The sequence below is a fragment of the Ursus arctos genome, unplaced genomic scaffold, assembly GCF_023065955.2.
Source record: "Ursus arctos isolate Adak ecotype North America unplaced genomic scaffold, UrsArc2.0 scaffold_7, whole genome shotgun sequence".
NCBI classification, from domain to species: Eukaryota; Metazoa; Chordata; class Mammalia; order Carnivora; family Ursidae; genus Ursus; species Ursus arctos.
Genome location: NW_026623089.1, coordinates 25,982,206 through 25,994,506, shown reverse-complemented (window position 1 = coordinate 25,994,506; position 12,301 = coordinate 25,982,206). Strand labels below are relative to the sequence as shown.

The following is a 12,301-nucleotide window of genomic DNA, read 5'->3' as shown; positions in this document are numbered from 1 at the left end:
GATCAGCACAAATAATCTTTATAACGACAGAAGTAAGTGTTGCACACTTTCACAATTTTACTTCTAAGCCTTTATATACTCTATCCTTATTAATAAACTTTGCGGCCAATAGTTAAACATTCCATAGTACCCCTGGGAGACCCATGGGTTCAATCTCCTGACACAGTCTCTTGTTTTCTAAACCACCCAAAGTTAATAGTGTCATGGATGTACAACACAAGCTCTTAGAAAAAACCGAAGGAGCATAAGGCAGCATTCATTACCACTGGAGTGGAACGCAGACTTAGGCATACCCTTTTTTACCCTCAGCCAAGAGAATACTAATTCTGAGAAAAGAAACTCCCTGTATCACCTGTATTACCCTCATTCAAAGCATCAAAATCTATCTACAAAAAAAAAAAAAGGGAAACATCTTTTAAGGTTAAGGATAACATCTTAACTTTTATAGAAAGGGCAAATGAAGACATACTTAGGAAACATTCTAAGGAAGGCTCAAAATGCTAATCCTAAAAACAGTATGGCAATTACTCAAAAAATAAGAATTATCATATGATCCACCAATTCGACATCTAGGTATATGCCCAAAAGAAGTGAAAGCAGGGACTGGACAGATACTTGTACACCCATGTACAAATAACCAAAATATAATGACTAAAAGGTGGAAGCAACCCACTTGGGATTTCATCAATGGATGAATAAACAAAATGTGGCATATACATACCATGGATTATTAATCAGCCTTAAAAAGTAAGGAAAGTCTGCCACATACTACAACAGAGATGAATCTTAAATACATTATGCTTCAGGCCAGTATTTTATAGTTGACTAAGTGCTTTCACATATGTTATGTAATTCTCACAACTATTTCCCCATGAAACAGTTGATATCATCAATGATCTTCATTTTATAGATAGTGGAAAGAGATCCAGAGAAGCTAAAAAACTTGCTCAAGTTCACACATTAAGTGGTAGAGACAAAAATTTTAAATCCAGCTTCTCTAACTAAAATTTCCATGCTCCTCTCAATACATCATGTTAAGTTTTCTGTTAACCTCCATGGTAGCTTCTGATGCAACTCTGTGGGAGCCATTATGGTACAGAAGAAGGAGCCCTGGGGTGCTAGGCTGGCTCAGTTAGGGTGCCTGGCTGGCTCAGTCAGTGGAGCATGTGGCTTTTGATCTTAGGGCTGTGACTTTGAACCCCAAGCTGAGTGTAGAGATTATTTAAAAATAAAAAACCTTTAGAAGAAAGAGTCCTGAGCACTGGACTTGGGAGTTAAAGGACCAATGATTCTCAGCTTTGCCAAACAATTGTGGGACTTTCTGCAATTCACAGTATCTTTAAGACTCAGTTTCCTCACTGGTAAAAAATGTATTTTTGAAAGCTTATGATATACTCTACAGAGTTTGAATACTGAAGAAGACAGTATATAAGAGTGCACAAACTGGGGCGCCTGGGCGGCTCAGTCGTTGGGCGTTTGCCTTCGGCTCAGGGCATGATCCCAGAATCCTGGGATGGAGCCCCACATCAGGCTCCTCTTCTGAGAGCCTGCTTCTTCCTCTCCCACTCCCCCTGCCTGTGTTCCCTCTCTCGCTGGTTGTCTCTCTCTCTGTCAAATAAATAAATAAAACCTTAAAAAAAAAAAGAGAGAGCACAAACTTTATCACTTTTTAAGTGTAAATAAGTGTCAAAAAGGAGAAAAAGCAAACTTCAGCTGGCTTAGAATTACCACTATTTTGCCCTGATCTGGCCTTAGTGTGATAAGCGACATTCAAACACATTTTTCCTGTAACCTCTTGAAAAAATTGACTGGATCTTTGATACTTTTGACATATACTCCCAAGTCTAATTCATTAGTGACAGTGAAGACGATCTAATTATTCCCTGCAGCAAGTTCATCAAAGAAATGTAAGGAATGAAAATGAAGGTATAGGCCTGATGGAGACTTGCAAAGAGAAGAAAGAGGTCATGGTTATAGGCATCTGCTCAAAGTTCAGCCCAGTCCTTTCTGGGCTATTCACAAAAAGCATAGGCCAAAAGCTTAAATCAGCTGTTTGATGGCCCTTGGGAAGAATAAGGACAGCAGCCAAGCCAAAAGCCACTGAAAGGGAAAGCAACAAAGTAGGAGATAAAGCAAGCATAAAGGAATGTGATCAAGGAAACAGGTCCCAGATGAAAAGGAGCTGCCTGGAAAGCCTAAGTAAATACATGAATAAATAAACACAACATAAATTATACCCATATGAACTTCATACTCTAGCCCAGAATCTGGAGCTTCTTTCAAACACCCACATTTGTCATACTGCCCTTGGGTCACAAAGGGATATTTGGGAAAAGGCAGTACGTAATTCCTGATTCTTACAGAAAATCACATTTATCATAAGGCTTCACTACAGTATCTGGTTTATTTGCTAGGTACAGATATGCATTTGTGAGATTTATAAAACTGTGCTTGCAGCAAAATGTCTCTGGGGTCAGGTAAGGCAGATCAACCTTCAGCGCAATCTTGTTAGCACATCTCACCCCCATGCCCTGTCATTCCAGCTCTCCCAACACACACATTTCACACTTCTCCTTTTGTTCCCAGACGTGTCAAATACCACTGTAAATCACCACAGGACATTTTACTTTTTTAAAAAAAGGAGAGAGAGAGGGAAAAAAATGAAAAAGAAAGAAAGGAAAAGAAAAGAAAGATACAGAAATAAACACTAAATCCCAGGTCTGTCACACATTAGAATCTATACCAAGTTGTAGATGTGCACTCCCATCGCTGGGAATGTCTGGCAAGGCTTACATCTGGAGCTTAATCAAGTTTCCCCATCTGTTGGGTTTGCCTCTTCTACTCGAGTGTTAATTTTTCAATTGTTTGCAAGAACAATTTAATAACTTGAGAAAATGGGAAATGATAGGCACAAAGGGAATGAGGAATGTAAGGAAAGTCAGCTTGAGATTTCATGATACTGAAAGCACATTCTCTCCATTTACAAACAGCTCACTCCTGTGAGTGTGTGGTATTTTCTCAAGACCCTAAGCCAAACTCCATGTCTGACTGAATTTTATCCAATACATATAGCACTCTATAATTGCTTTGCTGTTTCATAAGGAACCTAAAATAACTTAGCCCCATGAGCTCCATTTGCCTCTGTTTACCACAAATAGAAAGAGCCATGTAAAGCAAAACGTCAAAGTTCCAGATCCCCATGAGTCATTCCCTGAACTCATAGAGAATGGCAGAAAAAAAATTTCAGAGAAAAGCTTTCAGATGGCCTATACAGAGAAAACACTTTGGCAACAAAGATGCCTGAAAAGGGCTTGCAACCATCTCTTGGTACGAAAATTCATAGAACAGCACTGTGAGCTATTTCAATACGACAATATGAAAGTCTCATGCACTCCTGCTTTTCTTGATCAAGTACGACATTTCTTTCACTCCTACAGACATCAGGGCTTAAAATAGCAGTGGTGTTCAACACACTCCACTCAGAAAGGTACAATAAACCTCAGGATGAGCCAAGGAACGCTGAAAGAGGTACGTTCTCATTCCTTACCTGATATTAACCAATGCATGGGTCACCTTGCTAGCTGCTTCTTTCCACTGGCCTGCATTGGTAGAAAGCCTCAGGACTATAAGGGAGAAAAGAAAAAAGATCTGTTAGACTCCCAGTATAAAACACAAATATGAGGAATAAAAACACATCTCAGAATAGCTTTATCAGAATAACCAAACAGAGCCTATACCAACATTCCGCTTAAAACTTGCTCATCTTAGAGAAAAACATAAGGGCTTATGCTCAACTAGCTTCACCAGGATTTTTTTTCTCTAGTTTTTTTTCACTTTCTATCAAAATACTCCTCTGCCTTGGGTTCCCCTCCATCTACTCCCTACTAACAGGTTTCCATACTTAGTTTTTACATTTGTTTAAAATCTGTGCTGAGGTGGTAACGAAGATTAACCTGGCAGCCACATTTATCATTTCCCTAACGGCTGGGGCTGATTTAGTGGAAGAGGCTGGCTGAATAAGTATCCCTTCCTGCTCCATACATATCTTTCTCCTAAAGGTTTGCCCTGGGTCAAACAGGGCAAGTAATCTTGCCAGATAGAGGATGGTCATGTTTCAATCAAGGGCTAACCTGTTTTAGCTTCTGTGACTTAACAGTGTGACCTGCAACATGAATCAACAGGAATATCCTTCCCTTTTCTGACCAAATTCGATCTCTCTTCCACACTTACCAATAGGAGGAAAGATGATGGAAATATAGAACATTCTCAATCAGCTAAGAGCTTCAGGACCGTACATTACAGTACTGATACCAATTTAGAAAAGAGACAAACCAGCACAATTGCTCCTTGGAAGAGCAAGAACATGGTGAGCACTCCAAGTTCATGTTTTTAATGAGCCAAGTTTACTATGTGCCAAGAAGTGAACAAAGTTAGGTTATAAGTGAGATAGCATAGAGATGAGGAAACAGACTCAGAGGAGACAAGTAATTGATCTAAGTCATTCAAACAGTTGTATGCACCTGAGCTAGAATTTGAACCTGGAGGGTATGACTCTAGAGCATGTACTTACAGTAAATGGTTATGAGTATGAACCCTGAAGCCAACTGTCAAGTCCAATTCCAGTCCCTGCCATTTACTAAGACAATAATAGCAATACTTACATGAAAGGATTATTAGGAAAATTAAATAAGCTAATGTATATAAAGTCTTAGATCAGTGCCTGGCACATAGTAAAAGTTGTATATTAGCTATTATTTCAATAAATGGCCTCCCAAACCAATCAATGAATATACCTGAGACTTCCCCAAAGGAAGGGAAGTGGAGCCTAACAAACTTTAAGAAACGTGTAACCAATTTGCCTAGGAACTTTATACCTGAGTGCCATCACTACCTACTCCTACCCAGGATTCCAGCAAGGAGAGGAGCAGCAGCAGCTAAATCTGAGGGAGGGCCTATGGCTGTAGCAGGGAAAGAAAACTCATCCAGCTGCTCTGCATCTCTTCTAGCAATACCTCCTTTTTATAAATTCATGCAATTTTATGAAAGAGAGTCTGGCAGCCTTAATAAAACATATTATCAGAACACTGCTTTTCTAATTTACAAGATTTAGTGCAGGGGAAGTTGGTATAGTTCCAAGTTAAAGCTCCTTGGTCTGAAATCCGGTATATGTGCAAATTTAATCATGTAATGAACACAACTGTTTTAGCAGGTCAGACATATCTTTTCCAACCCAACTGTGAAACCCCTTTGATGTGTTTCACTAGATCCTCCACCAGATCATAAATTCTGAGGGTGGGGACCAAAACATTTATGGAACTGAGCTGAATTTTCCTCTCCTTACCTCAGAGAGGCATGTAACTCTGTCCACGGATTAGTTCTGTGTAACATTCTGTCAGCTCTGTTCCTTAGTGAACAGGCACCAGATGACCTCATCACTGCATTTCCTTTGGAAATGCCATAGGCTTTCACATTCTTTTCTGTTACCAAATTTAAACACAAAATTATTTCAAAATGCCCTAAAAGCCTCAAGCTAAGGTAATCATTTATGCAGTAAATTATGGTTCACAAAAATAACATATTACACAGCCATTTTAAAAAGAGACGTAATAGTAAAAACTGGCAACAACCATAATTTTCATGAAAAGAATGGTTAAATAAACTAAGCCCACACCATACAAAAAAAGAGAAAGATATAAGAAAATTACAAAAAAAGAATATTTTATGACATATGTTTTAAAAAACACAAAACAGAAGGATAACGTGATTACAACTATGTAAAACTATGCATATGTGTAGGCTAATATACAACTATGAAAATAATCGTAGCACTAGAAAGGAGAGATTGTAAAATTTTTTATTTTTTTCATCTTGATTTTTCTTTTTCTTTAGTATTTATAATTGTCTTTTTCTTAATGAAAAAAAACAGTTCAAAATATAGTATCGTTTATGGCTCAGGGCAGCTCCTTTGGAGGGCCTTCCTATTCAGTGGACTTCACTGCAGTAAATTGAGGTCATAGGAATATTAAATGTGTGCCTTCACCAAAAATGTTTCAGTGAGCCTTCATCTTCTAGCCATGACAGAAGAACAAAACATAATTTACCCTCCTACCTTAAATGACAGAACACAGGACAAAACAGATGAAACAACAACTACCAGACATCGGACAATAGGCATACAGAACTGTGATCCCTGAAGAAAAAAAAAACAAGGTGAGCCCTATAATTACCCCAGCTTACTGCATGGAGAAATTTCTAGCCTGTGGGGCAGGGAGGAAGAACCTATACAGAACCCAGAACCCGTCTTGCCACGCCAAAGACAGAGAGATCAACACTTAGGCCAAGGCACCTAGAATTTGTGGGGCAGAGTACTGTAGAAGAGGTAGTCTGAAAAGGAACTCTGGAGGTGTGCAGAAGGGTCCTTTTACATCTTTTGCTGATTCTGCATATACAGAAGAGGAAAATACTCAAGGCTGGGCAAAAAAAACCACTGGAAAGGAAAAGAAACTATTAAGCTCACAGAGGGCTCCACAAATAAGATAATTTGTCCTTCTACCAGCAAGAATAGAAAGACCTACTCATACACTGGTTGTAAGACAGAGTCTGCAGATGGGTACTGCATTAGCAATGGGATCAAATTAACCTACATTAAAGATTGCTCTCAACCTCCCCTGACAACCCTTAAATGCAAACCTGAAAGGATAAAACTGATTCCAAATAACATAACTACATTCTAGAACAAAGTTTAACATTATATAAAATAATATAACAAAATCTAGCACTCACAACATTAAAATCACAATATCCAAAATCTAATTTAAAAATTACCAGGCACTCAAAACAGAAAAATATGACCACATAAGCAAGAGAAAAACCAGTCAATAGAAACAGATCTAAGCATAAAGAAAAATTAGCAGAATTAGCAGAATAGGACATTAAAACAACTACTGTAAATATGCTCCATATTCTCAGAGAGATTGAGGAAAATACAACTACAATGGGGAAGAAATGGACATATTAAAAAGAAGTCCAAACAGAACTTCTAGGGAAGAAAAAAACCTTCTGAACTGCACACTACACTGGATAAAATGAATTAAGATTAATGAAATTAACAGCATATTAAAAAATATAGAAGAGGCATCCAAATTGGGAAGGAAGAAGTAAAGTTATCACTTTTTGCATGTGACATGATACTCTATACAGAAACACTAAAGACTCCACCAAAAAACTATTAGAATAAATGAATTCAGTAAAGTAACAAGATACATAATTAATATACAGAAATCTACTGTATTTCCATTCACTAATAACCAACGATCAGAAAGAGAAATTAAGAAAACAATCCTGTTTACAACTGCATCAAAAAGAATAAAATAACTAGGAATAAATTTAACTTAAAAGGTGAAAGACCTGTACTCTGAACTATAAGACACTGGTGAAAGAAACTGAAGATGACATAAATAAATGGAAAGATATACCATGCTCATGGATTAGAAGAAGTAATATTGTTAAAATGTCCATACTACCCAAAGCAATCTACAGATTAAGTTCAATCCATATCCAAATACCAATAGCATTTTTCACAGAAATAGAGCAAATAATCATAAAATTTGTATGGAACCACAAAAGACCCTGAATAGCCAAAGCAATCTTGAGAAAGAAGAACAAATCTGGAGGTATCATACCCCCAGATTTCAAACTATACTACAAAACTACAGGAATCAAAACAGCACGGTACTAGCACAAAAACAGACACATAGATCAATGAAACAGAGTAGAGAATCCAGAAATAAACTCACATATATTAATCTACGACAAAGGAGGCAAGAATATACAATGGTGAAGAGACAGTCTCTTCAATAAATGGTGTTGGGAAAACTGGATAGCTACATGCAAAAAAAAGAAACTTGACCACTTCCTTACACCATACACAATAAACTCAAAATGGATTAAAGACCTAAATGTAAAACTTGAAACCATAAAATTCCTAAAAGAAAATATAGGCAGTAGACTCTTGGACATCAATCTTAGGAGTATTTTTTTTGTATCTGTCTCCTCGGGCAAAGGGAAGAAAAGGAAAAATAAACAATTGGGATTACATCAAAATAAAGAGCTTTTGTATAGAGAAGGAAGGAAAACATCAACAAAACAAACCTACTGAATGGGAGAAGACAGATATCTGCAAATTATACATCTGTTTAGGGGTTAATATCAAAAATATATAAAGAGGGGCGCCTGGGTGGCTCAGTCGTTAAGCGTCTGCCTTCGGCTCAGGGCGTGATCCCAGAGTCCTGGGATCGAGCCCCACATCAGGCTCCTCTAATGGGAGCCTGCTTCTTCCTCTCCCACTCCCCCTGCTTGTGTTCCCTCTCTCGCTGGCTGTCTCTCTCTCTCTCTGTCAAATAAATAAATAAAATCTTTAAAAAAATATATATATATGTATATATATAAAGAACTCCTACAACTCAACACCAAATAAACAGACAATCTAATTAAATAATGAGTGGAAGACTTGAACAGACATTTATTCAAAGAAGATGTATAGATGGCTAATAGACATGTGAAAAGATGTTCAACACCATGACTCATCAGGGAAATGCAAATCAATACCACAATGAGATATCACCTCACCTATCAGAACGGCTAGTAAGAAAAAGACAAGAAATAACAAGCACTGGTAAGGATGTGGAGAAAAGGGAACCCTCATGCACTGTTGGTAGGAATGTAAATTAACGCAGTCACCACGAAGAACAGTATGAGGGATCCTTTAAAAATAAAAACTACCATATGATCTAGCAATTCCAGGTATTTATCCAAAGAAAACCAAAACACTAATTTGAAAAGATATCTACAACCCCATGTTTATAGCAGCATCATTCATAACAGCCAAGACCTGGAAACAGCCTAAGTGGCTATCAATGGACGAATGAATAAAGAAGTTGTAGTGTATATATACAATGGAATATTATTCAGCTATAAAACACAAGGAAATACTACTATTTTTGACAATATGGATGGACCCTAAAGACATTATGCTAAGTGAAATAAGTGACACAGAGAAAGATAAATACCATATGATCTTACTTATATGTATAATCTAAAAACAAAACAAAAACCAAACCCATAAAAAAATCAGATTTGTGGCTACTACCAGAGACGGAGGGTAGGGAGAGGCAGAATTGGAGGAAGGTGGTCAAAAGATACCAACTTCCAGTTACAGGATAAAGAAGACAAATAAGGGATATAATTTACAACGCGAGGATTTAGCTAACACAGCTGTATGATATACAGGAAAGCTATAAAAGAGAACAAAATCCTAAGAGTTCTCACCACGAGGAGAAAAAAAATTTTTTCCTTTCTTCTTTTATTCTTTTTATTGTATCTATGTGAAAAGACGGATATTAGCTAAACCTACTGTGGCAATCATTTCACTATATATGTAAATCAAATCATCACTCTGTATGCCTTAAACTTCATAGTGATGTGTGCCAATTATTTCTCAAAAAAACTGGGGTGAAAAAATGAAGGCTTTCACAGAGATGTATGGTGGAGAAGCTGGGTAGATGGCTAAAACTTCAATAGAAACCTCACCTTTCTGTAGATAGAAACCAAGAAAAGGGGCTTCTGCTGGTCAGAGAACATAGAATCCTGGACAAACCAAGAGAAAGTGTTCCCCTAATTTTGCACATAATAGTTGTACAATTCTCAGGCTCACGGCTGACCTGAGCAAACATGAAACAGAGATACAGGCAGTAAAGCAAAAGCTTTAAGAACTGAATGGATATTTGGTGGGGTTTTTGTGTGTGTGTTTTTTTAAAGATTTTATTTATTTATTTATTTGAGACGGAAAGAGAGAGCAGGGAGGGGCAGAGGGGGAGGGAGAAAGAATCTGAAGCAGACTCCACATTGAGTGAGGAGCCCAATGTGGGGCTCAGTCTCACGACCCCGAGATCATGACCTGAGCCAAAACCAGGAGTCAGACACTTAACCGACTGAGCCACCCAGGTGCCCTCTGAATGGATATTTGAACCACAGTCCAAGTCTCAACTAATCCTTGAGTGGTACATGTGTGGACCAGATCCAAAGCAGCACAGAAAAGGCTCTGAAAACTGAACTGGTATTAGAACCACAACACACAGAAGGTGAGGCAGAACTTGCAGTCAAACCCCATCTGGGTTGCCTACCTCCTAAAACCAAACAAACAAATCTCCAGAGGATTATAATTGAACCCTGAGTCTATACAACATAACATTAAAAATGCCTAAGATGTAATCCAAAATTATTCAATTTATGAAGCACTAGAACATACAAAGAATCAGAATACACAATAAAAGAGGACAATGTGACAAATCCTCAAGAGAAAAACAAATGCCTGAAATGACAGACTTTAAAATTATCAGACTTAAAAGCAACTATTATCACTATATTCCATGAAAAAAAGGTAAACACACTTGAATGAATGGAAAGACAGGACTTCTTAGAGCCAAATGAAATTATAAAAAAGAACCAATTAAAACATTTAGAAGTAAAATATATATTATGTAAAGCAAAAAATTCACTAGATGGGTCTAATAGCAGAATGGACTAGCACAGGAGTCAGTAGAAACTAGTAAATAAGAAGAACAGAAAAAAAACGGGAGAAACCAAATAAGGCTTCAGGGAAGAGAGGGACAATATCAAAAACCTAACATCTGTGTACTTGTAGTCCAAGAAAAGGAAAAAGAAAGGACTTGAAGCAGAAAACATTTTGCAAAAAAGAATGGCCGAAAACTCCCAAATTTAGTGAGAGTTGAGAAGCTCAGCAAATCCCAAACAGGATGAACTCACAGAAAAACCATGCCTAGACATATCATAATCAAACTGCTAAAAGCCAAAGATAAGGGAAAAAATCCTAAAAGAATCTAGAGAAAAACAACATATTACAAACAAGGAAAAAAACTATCAAAATGACCACAGACTTATTTTCAGAAACCATGGAGACCAGAAAAAGGGGAATAACATTTTCAAAATACTTAAAGACAAGAACCTTCAACTCAAAATTCTAAATCCAGCAAAAATACCTGAGAAATGAAGGAAAATTTTAAAATATTGTCACCAGGAGGCCTGCTCTAAAAGAAATGCTAAAGAAAATTCTCAAGACTGAGAGAAATTGGGGCGCCTAGGTGGCACAGCGGTTAAAGCGTCTGCCTTCGGCTCAGGGCGTGATCCCGGCGTTCCGGGATCGAGCCCCACATCGGGCTCCTCTGCTATGAGCCTGCTTCTTCCTCTCCCACTCCCCCTGCTTGTGTTCCCTCTCTCTCTGGCTGTCTCTATCTCTGTCAAATAAATAAAATCTTTAAAAAAAAAAAATTAAAAAAAAAAAAGACTGAGAGAAATTATACCAAAGGAAATTTGAATCTTCCAGAATAAAAAGAGCAACAGAAATGGAAAATATCTAGGTAATGGGGCGCCTGGGTGGCACAGTCGTTAAGCGTCTGCCTTCAGCTCAGGGCGTGATCCCGGCGTTACGGGATCGAGCCCCACATCAGGCTCCTCTGCTGGGAGCCTGCTTCTTCCTCTCCCACTCCCCCTGCTTGTGTTCCCTCTCTCGCTGGCTGTCTCTGTCAAATAAATTAAATCTTAAAAAAAAAAAATATCTAGGTAAATGTAAGATAACACATTTTTCTCTCTGAAATTCTTTAGAATATGGATGATAGTCACAAGGAAAAATTATAGCACTGGTAGAGTTTTCAATGTATGTAGATCTAATACATATGACAACTATTAACATCAAAGTGTGGGAGTTGGTGATTACAGAACACTATCTAGTAGAAAACTCTTATATTTTGTTGAAGTGATACAACACTAGGGATGCCTGGGTGGCTCAGTCGGTTAAGCAAACGACTCTTGATCCCAGCTCAGGTCTTGATCTCAGGGTCATGAGTTCAAGCCCCACATTGGGCTACATGCTGGGTGTGGAGCTTATTTAAAAAAAAAGTGAAGTGATACAATATTAACTGTAAGTAGCCTAGGAAAGGTATAAAGCGCAATGTAACCCGAGACCGGCTAAAAATACAGAGAAATACAGCCAAAGGCAACTGATAAATTAAAATGGAATATTAAAAAATGTTTCAATTATCCAAAAGCAAGCAGAAAACGAATGGGGGCTGAGGGAGAAACACAAATTAAATGGTAGAACTAAAAGAAAGTACATCAGTTATTACATTAAATGTATATGGTTTAAATGCTGAAAAAGAGAAAAAGATTGTCACACTGGATAACAAACAAGACCTAACTACAAGCTCTGTACAAGACGGCCACTTTC

At 37.7% G+C, this 12,301-nt stretch overlaps 1 protein-coding gene across 6 annotated transcripts in view; it reads right to left on the bottom strand.

Annotated features, from left to right (window-relative positions):
- Positions 1 to 12,301, bottom strand: part of ARMH3 (armadillo like helical domain containing 3) — a 175,715-nt gene that overhangs the window by 77,442 nt on the left and 85,972 nt on the right. For all 6 annotated transcript variants that reach the window (XM_057308396.1, XM_044382055.3, XM_026493942.4 and 3 more), the window contains one exon: positions 3,548 to 3,623. In XM_057308396.1, coding sequence (XP_057164379.1) covers positions 3,548 to 3,623 — 76 coding nt within the window. The remainder of the gene's footprint in view (positions 1 to 3,547; positions 3,624 to 12,301) is intronic.